At 43.9% G+C, this 15,984-nt stretch overlaps 1 protein-coding gene across 1 annotated transcript in view; it reads left to right on the top strand.

The window, feature by feature from the left end:
• The window catches only part of si:dkey-230p4.1 (trichohyalin), a 32,369-nt gene extending 18,394 nt beyond the window's left edge, over window positions 1–13,975 (top strand). The window contains exons 20-30 of the mRNA XM_034561710.1: window positions 639–766; window positions 1,305–2,587; window positions 2,654–5,521; window positions 5,668–5,823; window positions 10,553–10,999; window positions 11,087–11,176; window positions 11,361–11,513; window positions 11,715–11,864; window positions 12,409–12,465; window positions 12,536–12,598; window positions 12,683–13,975. Of these exons, the coding sequence (XP_034417601.1) occupies window positions 639–766; window positions 1,305–2,587; window positions 2,654–5,521; window positions 5,668–5,823; window positions 10,553–10,999; window positions 11,087–11,176; window positions 11,361–11,513; window positions 11,715–11,864; window positions 12,409–12,465; window positions 12,536–12,598; window positions 12,683–12,910 (5,623 nt within the window). The 3' untranslated portion in view covers window positions 12,911–13,975. The remainder of the gene's footprint in view (window positions 1–638; window positions 767–1,304; window positions 2,588–2,653; window positions 5,522–5,667; window positions 5,824–10,552; window positions 11,000–11,086; window positions 11,177–11,360; window positions 11,514–11,714; window positions 11,865–12,408; window positions 12,466–12,535; window positions 12,599–12,682) is intronic.
• Window positions 13,976–15,984: the final 2,009 nt, after the last annotated feature.

Raw genomic sequence — 15,984 nt, 5'->3', positions numbered from 1 at the left:
TGTCCTTGTACCTCTCAGGCAGTACATTGCGTGTACTTGTACCTCTTAGGCAGTACATTGTGTGTACTTGTACCTCTCAGGCAGTACATTGTGTGTACTTGTACCTCTCAGGCAGTACATTGTGTGTCCTTGTACCTCTCAGGCAGTACATTGTGTGTCCTTGTACCTCTCAGGCAGTACATTGTGTGTACTTGTACCTCTTAGGCAGTACATTGTGTGTACTTGTACCTCTTAGGCAGTACATTGTGTGTACTTGTACCTCTCAGGCAGTACATGGTGTGTCCTTGTACCTCTCAGGCAGTACATTGTGTGTACTTGTACCTCTCAGGCAGTACATGGTGTGTCCTTGTACCTCTCAGGCAGTACATTGTGTGTACTTGTACCTCTCAGGCAGTACATTGTGTGTACTTGTACCTCTCAGGCAGTACATTGTGTGTCCTTGTACCTCTCAGGCAGTACATTGTGTGTCCTTGTACCTCTCAGGCAGTACATTGTGTGTACTTGTACCTCTTAGGCAGTACATTGTGTGTACTTGTACCTCTTAGGCAGTACATTGTGTGTACTTGTACCTCTCAGGCAGTACATGGTGTGTCCTTGTACCTCTCAGGCAGTACATGGTGTGTACTTGTACCTCTCAGGTGTGTGGCGGAGGCTCTCCAGCAGCAGCTCCATCAGCAGCAGAAGCAGCTCTCACAGTCGGAGATGGACAGAAGTCAGCTGACCACTCATGTCGTCACGGTGCAGCAGGTCAAAGCAGCTCTACAGGGTCAGTGAGGCCTCTTCTTCATCATCATCATCTTCATCATCTTCATCGTCATCACGCTGAACATGATTGATGTCAAACAAACATCTTTGCGTCATCTATAATGATTTAGTCGTTTTTTACTACTGATGACGTGACCCGCCCTCCTCTCCTCTGATTGGCTGGTTAGGAGGGCGGGTCAGAAATATAACAATGGTAGTATTCGTAGTAGTAGTAGTATCAGAAGTAGCAATAGTCTTTATATAAAAGTAGTATCTGTGGTATTTATAGCAATAGTACCAGTAGCATTTATAGTAGTAGTAATAGTATCGGTACTATTTATAGTAGTAATAATAATATCAGTAGTATTTATTGTACTAGTATCAATAGTAATTATTGTAGTATCTATATCAGTATTTATAGTAGTAGTATTTATTGAAGTATAAGTAGTATTTATAGTAGTAGTAGTAGTAGTAGTAGTAGTAGTAGTAGTAGTAATACTATTAGTAGTATTATTGTAGAATCTGTAGTATTAGCAGTTTTTTGTGCTTTTATTCTGAAGGGGAGATCGAGTGTCTACGAGGAGAGCTGGAGAGAACGACTACCAGGAGAGAAAAGGAGGAGGAGATGAGGGAAGAGGAGAGGAAGAGGAGTGAAGAGGAAAAGGAGGCTCTGAAGGAAGAGACTGAGAGGCTGACGGAGGAGGTGGAAGACCTGAAGAGGAGGAGGAGATGGGATGAGGAAAAGGAGACTGAGGCCTGGCAGAGAGAGAGGGAGGATCTGAGCGAGGAGCTGGGGATGAGGGACGGAGAGGTGGAGGCACTGAGGAGGCGCATAGAGGGGCTGATGGAGGAGGAGCGAGACAGACAGAAGGAGGTGGAGAGGCTGAGGGAGGAGGTGAAGAGGACAGACGTCAGGCTGAGAGAAGGGGAGGTGAAAAGAGAGGAGGAGGTCGAGGCGCTCTGCGACCGGATGGAAAGATTAGAAAGAGAGAGGGAGGAGAGGGAGGAAGAGATGGAGCGGTTGAGGAGTGAAGCGGAGGAGGTGAAAAGATGCAGGAGGAGGGTGGAGGAGGTGGACGAGGAGATCAACAGACTGAGAAAAGAAACATCTGCACTGCAGGAGGAGAAAAGACAGAGGAAGAGACTGCATGACGGAGAGGAGGAGGAGAGGAGGAGGAGAGCAGAGGAGGAGGTGGAGCTGCTGAGGGTGAGGCTGAGTGTGGCCAAGGAGGAGTGCGAGGAGGTGAAGGAGCAGGTCGAGCGGAGGGAGCGCAGCCTGGAGCGACAGATGAGCGCCGTGAGGGAGAGGGAGGAGGAGGTGGAGGAGCTGAAGGAGCAGCTGAGGTTGGCTGTGGAACAGAAGGAGGAGGGAGAAAGGGAGCGGAGGGAGGCGAACGACAAGCTGAAGCAGAGCGCAGGGAGGGAGGAGCAGCAGGAGGCGCTGCTGAAAGAAACCTCGGCGCTCCTCAGGAAAGAGAGGAGGGAGGGAGGAGAAAAGGATGTCACCATCTCCTCCCAGGCCAGGGAGCTGCAGGAAGCCCGGGCCGAAGGCGAGGGAGCGAAGAGGAGAGCCGGAGAGAGGGAGGAGGCCTGCGACAGGCTGGAGGAGGAGGTGAAAGAGTCGAGGGAGGAGGCTGAGCGAAGCTCGAAGGAGGTGGCAAAGTTCAACCGTATCCTGAAGGAGCGAGAGGAGGAGGCGCAGCACCTACGAGCTACGCTGGAGGAGATGGAGGAGGACGGGAGAGAGAGGGAGGCGCTGAGGAGAATTGAGACGGAGAGGAGGAGAAGGCTGGACAACAAGCTGTTAGAGATGGAGGAGGAGAAGAATAGCCTCGAGGAGAAAGTGAGAGAGGTGGAGGAGGAGCGGGAGGAAGAGAGGGAGGCCCTATGGAGAGCAAGGGAGGAGAAGAGGAGGTTGGATGACAGATTAGAGGAGATGGAGATGGAGGTGCGGGAGAAAAGAGAGGATCTGAGGAGGACAGAGGAGGAGAAGAGGAGGCTAGAGGAGGACCTGAAAGAGGAGCGAGGGAGATTGGTGGAAGCCGAGAGAAGTCAGCACCTCCTTTTGGAGGAAAGAGAGAGGTCCAGAACGAGAGAGCTAGAGGAGGAGAAGGCGAGACTGTGGAGAAGCGAGAGGGAGGTGAAATCTCTCAGACAGGAGGTGCAGAAGGAAGAAAAGAAGAAAAAGGAGATCCAGGAAGAGATGACAACCCTCAAAGAGGCGGTACAAAGGGAACAAAGGAGGGAGGAGGAGGCCCAGGAGGAGCTGAGGAGGGCTGGAAAGGTGGTGGTAGCGCTAAGAGAGGAGGTGAAAAGAGAACAATGGGAGAAGAAGGAGGCCCAGGAGGAGCTGATGAAGAGAAGAGAAGACATGACATCGCTCAGAGAGGAGGTGCAGAAGGAGCAGAAGGAGAAGGAGTATGTACAAGACACGTTAATGAGGAACGAGAAGGAGGTGACTGCTCTCAGAGAGGAGGTGCAGAAGGAGAAGGAGTATGTACAAGACACATTATTGAGGAACGAGAAGGAGGTGACTGTTCTCAAAGAGGAGGTGCAGAAGGAACAGAAGATGAAGGAGTATGTACAAGAGACATTTTTGAGGACACAGAAGGAGGTGACTGCTCTCAGAGAGGAGGTGCAGAAGGAACAGAAGGAGAAGGAGTATGTACAAGAGACATTAATGAGGAACAAGAAGGAGGTGACTGCTCTCAGAGAGGAGGTGCAGAAGGAGAAGGAGTATGTACAAGACACATTATTGAGGAACGAGAAGGAGGTGACTGCTCTCAAAGAGGAGGTGCAGAAGGAACAGAAGATGAAGGAGTATGTACAAGAGACATTAATGAGGAACGAGAAGGAGGTGACTGCTCTCAGAGAGGAGGTGCAGAAGGAACAGAAGGAGAAGGAGTATGTACAAGAGACATTATTGAGGAACGAGAAGGAGGTGACTGCTCTCAAAGAGGAGGTGCAGAAGGAGCACAAGGAGAAGGAGTATGTACAAGAGACATTAATGAGGAACGAGAAGGAGGTGACTGCTCTCAAAGAGGAGGTGCAGAAGGAGCACAAGGAGAAGGAGTATGTACAAGAGACATTAATGAGGAACGAGAAGGAGGTGACTGCTCTCAGAGAGGAGGTGCAGAAGGAACAGAAGGAGAAGGAGTATGTACAAGAGACATTAATGAGGACACAGAAGGAGGTGACTGCTCTCAGAGAGGAGGTGCAGAAGGAGAAGGAGTATGTACAAGAGATGTTAATGAGGACAGAGAAGGAGGTGACTGCTCTCAAAGAGGAGGTGCAGAAGGAACAGAAGGAGAAGGAGTATGTACAAGAGACATTAATGAGGAACGAGAAGGAGGTGACTGCTCTCAGAGAGGAGGTGCAGAAGGAACAGAAGGAGAAGGAGTATGTACAAGAGACATTAATGAGGACCGAGAAGGAGGTGACTGCTCTCAGAGAGGAGGTGCAGAAGGAACAGAAGGAGAAGGAGTATGTACAAGAGACATTAATGAGGAACGAGAAGGAGGTGACTGCTCTCAAAGAGGAGGTGCAGAAGGAACAGAAGGAGAAGGAGTATGTACAAGAGACATTAATGAGGAACGAGAAGGAGGTGACTGCTCTCAAAGAGGAGGTGCAGAAGGAACAGAAGGAGAAGGAGTATGTACAAGAGACATTAATGAGGAACGAGAAGGAGGTGACTGCTCTCAAAGAGGAGGTGCAGAAGGAGAAGGAGTATGTACAAGAGACATTAATGAGGGCAGAGAAGGAGGTGACTGCTCTCAGAGAGGAGGTGCAGAAGGAGCACAAGGAGAAGGAGTATGTACAAGAGACATTAATGAGGAACGAGAAGGAGGTGACTGCTCTCAAAGAGGAGGTGCAGAAGGAACAGAAGGAGAAGGAGTATGTACAAGAGACATTAATGAGGAACGAGAAGGAGGTGACTGCTCTCAAAGAGGAGGTGCAGAAGGAACAGAAGGAGAAGGAGTATGTACAAGAGACATTAATGAGGAACGAGAAGGAGGTGACTGCTCTCAAAGAGGAGGTGCAGAAGGAGAAGGAGTATGTACAAGAGACATTAATGAGGGCAGAGAAGGAGGTGACTGCTCTCAGAGAGGAGGTGCAGAAGGAGCACAAGGAGAAGGAGTATGTACAAGAGACATTAATGAGGAACGAGAAGGAGGTGACTGCTCTCAAAGAGGAGGTGCAGAAGGAACAGAAGGAGAAGGAGTATGTACAAGAGACATTAATGAGGACCGAGAAGGAGGTGACTGCTCTCAGAGAGGAGGTGCAGAAGGAGGAGGAGTATGTACAAGACACATTAATGAGGAACGAGAAAGAGGTGACTGCTCTCAGAGAGGAGGTGCAGAAGGAGCAGAAGGAGAAGGAGTATGTACAAGAGACATTATTGAGGAACGAGAAGGAGGTGACTGCTCTCAAAGAGGAGGTGCAGAAGGAGCACAAGGAGAAGGAGTATGTACAAGAGACATTAATGAGGAACGAGAAGGAGGTGACTGCTCTCAGAGAGGAGGTGCAGAAGGAGAAGGAGTATGTACAAGAGACATTAATGAGGACAGAGAAGGAGGTGACTGCTCTCAGAGAGGAGGTGCAGAAGGAACAGAAGGAGAAGGAGTATGTACAAGAGACATTAATGAGGACAGAGAAGGAGGTGACTGCTCTCAGAGAGGAGATGCAGAAGGAGCAGAGGAGGAGGGAGGAGGCCCAGGAGGAACTGAAAGAAGTGCAGCAGAGCATGGAGGTGAACCTGAGCTCCCTGCAGAGTCAGGTACAGTCACACAGCAGGAAACAGGAAGAGTGCACCATATATATATATATTATTATTATTGTATATATATATATATATATAATATTATTATATATAAATATACGTTGACATTTATTATTAACAACACTATTATCTTTGTGCTTCAGGTGTCTAATGTGAGTCAGAACAGAGAGCGAGTGAAGGAGGAGGAGAAGGAGAGTCTGAGGGTGGCGCTCCAGGAGGTGAAGGAGGAGAAGGAGCAGATGAAGGAGAGTCTGAGGGTGGCACTGCAGGACGTGACCAAGCTGAAGCTCCTCCTGCAGGTACAGCGCCTCCTGCTGGTCTCAGTGATGAAAACGGCTCTGCTTTAACTGCTGTGTTGCAGCTCTGATATGAGCTCCTTACTCAAGTAAAGTCTGTAGTATTAGTACTTCAATAAATACTAGAAACTCACTTCAGTTTCCAGTGATGCAGGCTGCACTAAAATATAATAAGAGATGACGAGATGAGACTTGAAGAGATGAGACTTGAAGAGATGAGACATGAAGAGATGAGACTTGAAGAGATGAGACTTGAAGAGATGAGACTTGAAGAGATGAGACTTGAAGAGATGAGACATGATGAGATGAGACATGAAGAGATGAGACTTGAAGAGATGAGACATGATGAGATGAGACATGAAGAGATGAGACTTGAAGAGATGAGACATGATGAGATGAGACTTGAAGAGATGAGACATGATGAGACATGAAGAGATGAGACTTGAAGAGATGAGACTTGAAGAGATGAGACATGACGAGATGAGACTTGAAGAGATGAGACATGATGAGATGAGACATGACGAGATGAGACTTGAAGAGATGAGACATGATGAGATGAGACATGATGAGATGAGACATGAAGAGATGAGACATGAAGAGATGAGACATGAAGAGATGAGACATGATGAGATGAGACTTGAAGAGATGAGACTTGAAGAGATGAGACATGACGAGATGAGACTTGAAGAGATGAGACATGATGAGATGAGACATGACGAGATGAGACTTGAAGAGATGAGACATGATGAGATGAGACATGATGAGATGAGACATGAAGAGATGAGACATGAAGAGATGAGACATGATGAGATGAGACATGAAGAGATGAGACTTGATGAGATGAGACTTGAAGAGATGAGACTTGAAGAGATGAGACTTGAAGAGATGAGACATGATGAGATGAGACTTGAAGAGATGAGACATGATGAGATGAGACATGACGAGATGAGACTTGATGAGATGAGACATGATGAGACTTGAAGAGATGAGACATGATGAGATGAGACATGATGAGATGAGACATGACGAGATGAGACTTGAAGAGATGAGACTTGAAGAGATGAGACATGACGAGATGAGACATGACGAGATGAGACATGATGAGACGAGACATGATGAGACATGAAGAGATGAGACATGACGAGATGAGACTTGAAGAGATGAGACTTGAAGAGATGAGACTTGAAGAGATGAGACATGACGAGATGAGACATGACGAGATGAGACTTGATGAGATGAGACTTGAAGAGATGAGACTTGAAGAGATGAGACTTGAAGAGATGAGACATGACGAGATGAGACATGACGAGATGAGACTTGACGAGATGAGACTTGAAGAGATGAGACATGATGAGATGAGACTTGAAGAGATGAGACTTGAAGAGATGAGACATGAAGAGATGAGACATGATGAGATGAGACATGATGAGATGAGACATGAAGAGATGAGACTTGAAGAGATGAGACTTGAAGAGATGAGACATGATGAGATGAGACATGAAGAGATGAGACATGATGAGATGAGACATGAAGAGATGAGACTTGAAGAGATGAGACTTGAAGAGATGAGACATGATGAGATGAGACATGAAGAGATGAGACTTGAAGAGATGAGACATGATGAGATGAGACATGAAGAGATGAGACTTGAAGAGATGAGACATGATGAGATGAGACATGAAGAGATGAGACTTGAAGAGATGAGACATGATGAGATGAGACTTGAAGAGATGAGACTTGAAGAGATGAGACATGACGAGATGAGACTTGAAGAGATGAGACATGATGAGATGAGACATGACGAGATGAGACTTGAAGAGATGAGACATGATGAGATGAGACATGATGAGATGAGACATGAAGAGATGAGACATGAAGAGATGAGACATGAAGAGATGAGACATGATGAGATGAGACTTGAAGAGATGAGACTTGAAGAGATGAGACATGACGAGATGAGACTTGAAGAGATGAGACATGATGAGATGAGACATGACGAGATGAGACTTGAAGAGATGAGACATGATGAGATGAGACATGATGAGATGAGACATGAAGAGATGAGACATGAAGAGATGAGACATGAAGAGATGAGACTTGATGAGATGAGACTTGAAGAGATGAGACTTGAAGAGATGAGACTTGAAGAGATGAGACATGATGAGATGAGACTTGAAGAGATGAGACATGATGAGATGAGACTTGAAGAGATGAGACTTGAAGAGATGAGACTTGAAGAGATGAGACTTGAAGAGATGAGACATGATGAGATGAGACTTGAAGAGATGAGACATGATGAGATGAGACATGACGAGATGAGACTTGATGAGATGAGACATGATGAGACTTGAAGAGATGAGACATGATGAGATGAGACATGATGAGATGAGACATGACGAGATGAGACTTGAAGAGATGAGACTTGAAGAGATGAGACATGACGAGATGAGACATGACGAGATGAGACATGATGAGACGAGACATGATGAGACATGAAGAGATGAGACATGACGAGATGAGACTTGAAGAGATGAGACTTGAAGAGATGAGACTTGAAGAGATGAGACATGACGAGATGAGACATGACGAGATGAGACTTGATGAGATGAGACTTGAAGAGATGAGACTTGAAGAGATGAGACTTGAAGAGATGAGACATGACGAGATGAGACATGACGAGATGAGACTTGACGAGATGAGACTTGAAGAGATGAGACATGATGAGATGAGACTTGAAGAGATGAGACTTGAAGAGATGAGACATGAAGAGATGAGACATGATGAGATGAGACATGAAGAGATGAGACTTGAAGAGATGAGACTTGAAGAGATGAGACATGATGAGATGAGACATGAAGAGATGAGACATGATGAGATGAGACTTGAAGAGATGAGACTTGAAGAGATGAGACATGAAGAGATGAGACTTGAAGAGATGAGACTTGAAGAGATGAGACATTAAGAGATGAGACATGATGAGATGAGACATGAAGAGATGAGACATGATGAGATGAGACTTGAAGAGATGAGACTTGAAGAGATGAGACATGATGAGATGAGACTTGAAGAGATGAGACATGATGAGATGAGACATGACGAGATGAGACTTGATGAGATGAGACATGATGAGACATGAAGAGATGAGACTTGAAGAGATGAGACATGATGAGACATGACGAGATGAGACATGACGAGATGAGACATGACGAGATGAGACTTGAAGAGATGAGACTTGAAGAGATGAGAGATGAGACTTGAAGAGATGAGACTTGAAGAGATGAGACATGATGAGATAAGACTTGAAGAGATGAGACTTGAAGAGATGAGACATGACGAGATGAGACATGACGAGACGAGACATGATGAGACATGAAGAGATGAGACTTGATGAGATGAGACTTGATGAGATGAGACTTGAAGAGATGAGACTTGAAGAGATGAGACTTGAAGAGATGAGACATGACGAGATGAGACATGAAGAGATGAGACTTGAAGAGATGAGACTTGAAGAGATGAGACTTGAAGAGATGAGACATGACGAGATGAGACTTGAAGAGATGAGACTTGAAGAAATGAGACTTGACGAGATTAGACTTGAAGAGATGAGACATGACGAGATGAGACTTGAAGAAATGAGACTTGACGAGATTAGACTTGAAAAGATGAGACTTGACGAGATGAGACTTGACTTGAAGAGACTTGATGGGATGAGACTTGACGAGATGAGACTTGACGAGATGAGACTTGACTTGAAGAGACTTGACGAGATGAGACTTGAAGAGATGAGACTTGACGAGATGAGACTTGAAGAGATGAGACTTGACGAGATGAGACTTGACGAGATGAGACTTGAAGAGATGAGACATGACGAGATGAGACTTGACGAGATGAGACTTGAAGAGATGAGACTTGAAGAGATGAGACTTGAAGAGATGAGACATGACGAGATGAGACTTGAAGAGATGAGACATGATGAGATGAGACTTGACGAGATGAGACTTGACGAGATGAGACTTGAAGAGATGAGACATGACGAGATGAGACATGAAGAGATGAGACATGATGAGATGAGACTTGACGAGATGAGACTTGAAGAGATGAGACTTGAAGAGATGAGACTTGACGAGATGAGACTTGAAGAGATGAGACTTGACGAGATGAGACTTGACGAGATAAGACTTGAAGAGATGAGACTTGAAGAGATGAGACATGACGAGATGAGACATGATGAGATGAGACATGATGAGATGAGACTTGACGAGATGAGACTTGACGAGATGAGACTTGAAGAGATGAGACATGACGAGATGAGACTTGAAGAGATGAGACATGACGAGATGAGACTTGACGAGATGAGACTTGACAATATGAGAGATATATAAGATATTCAAGATATGGACTGAAAGTTTGTCCCGCACATAATATTTTTGTTAAATGTGAATCTGAAGTAGAGAAATCGTCAGATAAATGCAGTAAAAAGTACAATATTTCTCTCTGAGATGTAGTAAAATAATGAAAATACTCAAGTTAAGTACAAGTACCTCAAATATACTTCAACAGACTACTGTAGTAAATGTACTCGGTTCCTCTCCTCCTCTGCTGGATCTGAGCCAGGCTAGCAGTTTCCCTCCGTTTACAGTCTTCATGCTAAGCTAAGCTAACACACCAGACTTCAGCTCTGTACTGAACACAAATGAATAATCAAGTTTTCCTTTAAATATTCATCATGCAGGAGAGCCACACGGAGGACAAGCGTCTTAGGAGCGCCCTGAAGGAGGAGGTGCAGAGGGTCAGGGAGGAGGCGGAGATGGAGAGAGGAGAGGTGGAGGAGCTGAGGGCTAGAGCCAAGGCCCTGGAGAGGAGGAGGAGAGAGATGATGGAGGAGCTGGAGGAGGCCCGGCAGGCGAAGGACAAGGCAGAGGAGCACAGCAGGGAGGCCCAGGAGAGGTGGAGGAGCAGAGTGGAACAGGTGGAGGAGGAGCAGGAGGTGAAGCTGAAAGCTTTGTCGAAAGAAATCCAGAGGCTGAGGGAGCGCGAGGAGGAGACTGAGAGGAGGTCAAGGCTGGAGGAGGTGAGGATGGAGGCGGAGAAGCCTCAGAGAGAGGAGATGGATGGATGGAGGAGCAGAGACCAAGAGACAAACAACAAGGAGATAGGAGGAGGAGGAGGAGGAGGAGAGGTAATGTGTCTTTACTGTAAAATTATTGATGGAAAGAGGACACACTGATGAAAGGTCATCACATTTAAATGTTTATTGTTTCCTGAGGATGAGGAGGAGGAGGAGGAGGAGCAGATCTCCTCACTGCAGCAGGAGAAAGAGGAGATCAGGAGGTTACTGAGGCAAAGAGAAGCTGAGGTACACACGTGATTTAACTCTCTGTAGTAAAGATTACTTCAGTGAGAGTACTAATACCACACTGTTCAAATACTCTGTTACAGTGAGAGTACTAATACTAAAACTGTCATCCTTCAGTGTAAAACATGTAGCATTCCATTTACACAGACTGTATTGTTATGTTGTTGTTGTTGTTTTTTTTCAGGTCTACTTTCTGACTCAGAGGACAGACGAGCTGGAGAAAGACAGGGATCGTGTCCGATTGGCTTTGGAGCGAACAGAGGCAGCTATGATTGGCTACAGGGAGACAGCCCACCAACGGGAGCAGAGCCTGGGGGCGGAGCCTAACGCTGACGAGGTAAGTGAGTCTCTGATTGGTCGGTTCATTTGTCAGTTTGGTTTCATTGTGAGAGATAAAGAACAATGTGTGTGTGTGTGTGTGTGTGTGTGTGTGTGTGTGTGTGTGTGTGTGTGTGTGTGTGTGTGTGTGTGTGTGTGTGTGTGTGTGTGTGTGTGTGTGTGTGTGTGTGTGTGTGTGTGTGTGTGTGTGTGTGTGTAGGCTGTGGGGGGCAGGCTGCTCGTGCTGCAGCATCTGGTGGCTGAACTGGAGCTGGAACAGAAACGACTGAACAAGAAGAACTCTCATCTGGAAAATCAGAAAGACAAACTGAAGAAAGACAGAAACTCACTGAGAGACACTTTGAGACAGGTACACACACTCTGAGACAGGTACACACACTCTGAGACAGGTACACACACTCTGAGACAGGTACACACTCTGAGACAGGTACACACACTCTGAGACAGGTACACACACACTGAGACAGGTACACACTCTGAGACAGGTACACACACTCTGAGACAGGTACACACTCTGAGACAGGTACACACTCTGAGACAGGTACACACACTCTGAGACAGGTACACACACACTGAGACAGGTACACACACTCTGAGATAGGAACACACACTCTGAGACAGGTACACACTCTGAGACAGGTACACACACACTGAGACAGGTACACACACTCTGAGACAGGTACACACACTCTGAGACAGGTACACACACTCTGAGACAGGTACACACTCTGAGACAGGTACACACTCTGAGACAGGTACACACACACTGAGACAGGTACACACACTCTGAGACAGGTACACACTCTGAGACAGGTACACACTCTGAGACAGGTACACACACTCTGAGACAGGTACACACACTGAGATGGTGTGTTGTTGTTTGTGTGTTTTAGGTGGAGGCGGAGCGTTCTAGGTTCAGACAACAGCAGACTGACAGCAGCAGATCTCAGGTGAGACACACACACTCAGACAGGTGTACATCAGTGTGTGTTTGTGTGTAACGCTGTGGTGTGTGTTTAGGAGTCTGCTGACACCACAGAAGTCGGATACCTGAGGAGCAGAGTGAGGGAGCTGGAGGACCAGGTGGGAGCACCACAGAAGAAGAGTGTTGGGTGTTTGGGTTTGTCAGGTGGATGCTGATGATGTCACCGTGTCTCCTCCCCTCAGGTGAGTCAGCTGCGTCTCTCATTGGCTACCGATCATCAGCAGAGGGCGGAGTTCATCCAGCAGTCCTTCAGGAACAGCCAATGGCTGCTCTCTCTGAGACACGACCTCACCGATTCGCTGGCCGCCGTCACGCACTGTCCAATCCCGTCCGTCCTGGAGTCTGAGACGCAGCGATTGGACCGCAGCCTGAGGGAGGAGGAGCTTAAGATGTCCCTCAGCCAATCGTAACGCCTGAATACTAAAAACACTAAACTGAGGTTTCAGTATTTCTCCGGACCAAATGAACAAAACTCTCGATTGTGAAGAGACCTGAGATGTGATGTAAATATTGTTTATGTGTTTGTTACATGAGTTTACTGGCGTTTAATACAAAGTACCTCCAGCAGGACCGTGTCCTCAAATAATCTGAAGACCCTGAACGTCACATTAAACTTCTGTACATGTTTAGTTCAACTTTACAGACGTTTTAATCTTTACATGTTTAGTTCAACTTTACAGACGTTTTAAACTTTACATGTTTAGTTCAACTTTACAGACGTTTTAAACTTTACATGTTTAGTTCAACTTTACAGACGTTTTAAACTTTACATGTTTAGTTCAACTTTACAGACGTTTTAAACTTTAAATGTTTAGTTCAACTTTACAGACGTTTTAAACTTTACAAGTTTAGTTTAACTTTACAGACGTTTTAAACTTTACATGTTTAGTTTAACTTTACAGACGTTTTAAACTTTACAAGTTTAGTTTAACTTTACAGACGTTTTAAACTTTACAAGTTTAGTTTAACTTTACAGACGTTTTAAACTTTACAAGTTTAGTTTAACTTTACAGACGTTTTAAACTTTACAAGTTTAGTTTAACTTTACAGATGTTTAAAACTTTACATGTTTAGTTCAACTTTACATACGTTTTAAACTTTACATGTTTAGTTTAACTTTACAGACGTTTTAAACTTTACAAGTTTAGTTTAACTTTACAGATGTTTAAAACTTTACATGTTTAGTTTAACTTTACAGACGTTTTAAACTTTACAAGTTTAGTTTAACTTTACAGACGTTTTAAACTTTACATGTTTAGTTTAACTTTACAGACCGGAACATGAATGGTCGGGTGTTGATCAGTTATTAAAGTTATGAGCCAGTTTGAAGGTCAGTGAGTTATTTATTGTTTTGTATTTCTATTCTGTCGTGACACACTTGGCTTCCCATGATCCTCTAGTCTGGCTCAGGTAAAGGTCAGAGGTCAGTTGTGTGTGTTGTGTGTGAAGCTCAATAAAAACCAAAGTTTTGACGAGGTTGTTGTTCTGTTGTAACGCCGTGTGCAGCCTGCGGGAGGCGCTGACGGATCAAATGGAAATACTTCTACTTCAACACAAGTACTTTCTACAACTGAATACTGCAAAGTGAATCTGTGATGAGATGTTTTCACCATTCAGCAGACTGATAATCCAACTGGAAGCCACACAGCTATTTTTACCAGCTCTCTCTCTCTCTCTCTCTCTCTCTCTCTCTCTCCCCCCCCCTTCTCTGTGTCTCTCAGCTGAGTTTTCTCTCCACAGTGTCAGCGGGGAAACGTCCTGATCTCCATGAATGTGTCTCAGGTACTGTGTTTACTTTATGTATTTAATTATGTATAAATATCACAAACTTTAAAGACCCATCAGCGCTTTCTTGTTTCTCAGTGAAACAATAAACACAAATATTTGCATTTAAAATCTTGAATCTTAAACTAGAAGCTGAATAGTAGTTCAAAGATATGTAGGATTCTTTTATTTTGTGTACGAGAGTTGTACATGAATGTAAACAGAGCAGGCGGCGTTATCCAGTTTGTTTATTTATAAACATGTTTCTGCGTCTCTCCCTAAAGGGTCGTTTTTATATATTCATTGTTAACATTTTAAACGTCTTAAATAAAAATGAATGTAACATTAATAAATATGTAATTCACTAATAAACTAATATTTCCAACTTTTGAGTTGATGACCTTCGTTCACTTATTAATAACTTATTAATCTTAACTATCAGTATTTTTACCGAACAGAATAAACACCGGACAAAGAAATGTTATATAATAAAGTATAATGAATGTCTCTTAACTGGGCTATGAAGCATCAATAACTCTTTTATTAAACATGAATACATCGTATAGACTCTGTATAAAGGCTGTATTATTTAAGTATATTAAGTTAATACACAGTTTAAAGTGAAAACGAGTGTTTGATCAGTGAAGTTACCTGTCAACACCTGAGCAACATTTACCAACACGAGGAACCGACCTCGAACGCACCGCCAGCTGCTCGCAGACGGGGACCAGCACCAGAATATATGTAATATATTCATATATTCACCTCTTTACCTCAATGACTGCTACCAAGTACCTTTTATAACAGTCTGTATATGTATATATATATGTGTATATATATATACGTATGTATATATATATGTGTGTATATATACGTATGTATATATATATATGTGTGTGTATATATGTATATATATATACATATATATGTATGTATATATATATATGTATATATATATATACATATATGTGTATATGTGTGTATATATATATGTGTATCTATATATGTATGTATGTATGTATATATATATACATATATATATGTATGTATATATATGCGTATGTATATATATATATATATACACACATATACACATATATATATATATGTATATATATATATATGTATGTATATAGGTGTGTATACGACTGGGTCAGTGGTCAGCAGGTCCGTCTTTCAATCAGGGGGTTGGTGGTTCAATCCCCGCCCTAGTCGATGTGTCCTTGAGCAAGACACTTAACCCTGAATTGTTCCCTGTAGCTGTTCTACAGTGTATGAATGTAAGATGATTGTAAGTCGCTTTGGATAAAAGCGTCAGCTAAATGACATGAAATGTAATGTAATAATAATAATAATAATATATATATATATATGTGTGTGTGTGTGTATATATGTGTATATATATACATTAAGTTATGTCTATGTATATACATACATGTGTATATATACATACATATGTATATATATACACGTGTGTGTGTGTATATATATATATATACACACACACACACAAACAGTCTGTAACGAGTACCTCTTCAAAACATCAGCACTGTCCCTTTAACTGTGTCACTGACATTTTATCGTTATTTTAAGAGAGTACTTGAACACGACTTGTTCATGGCGGTCATTTCCTTCCACGTGACATTATATTTAGAGACCGTCTTCCTGACCAACTGCTGCTGGGGCCCATCGGACCCGGATCAGGTTTCATCTAAATCTG

This window comes from Cyclopterus lumpus, chromosome 21 (assembly GCF_009769545.1).
Source record: "Cyclopterus lumpus isolate fCycLum1 chromosome 21, fCycLum1.pri, whole genome shotgun sequence".
In the NCBI taxonomy this organism is placed as follows: Eukaryota; Metazoa; Chordata; class Actinopteri; order Perciformes; family Cyclopteridae; genus Cyclopterus; species Cyclopterus lumpus.
Note: the sequence above shows the minus strand (reverse complement) of the source record. Positions and strands in the feature narration are given on the sequence as shown.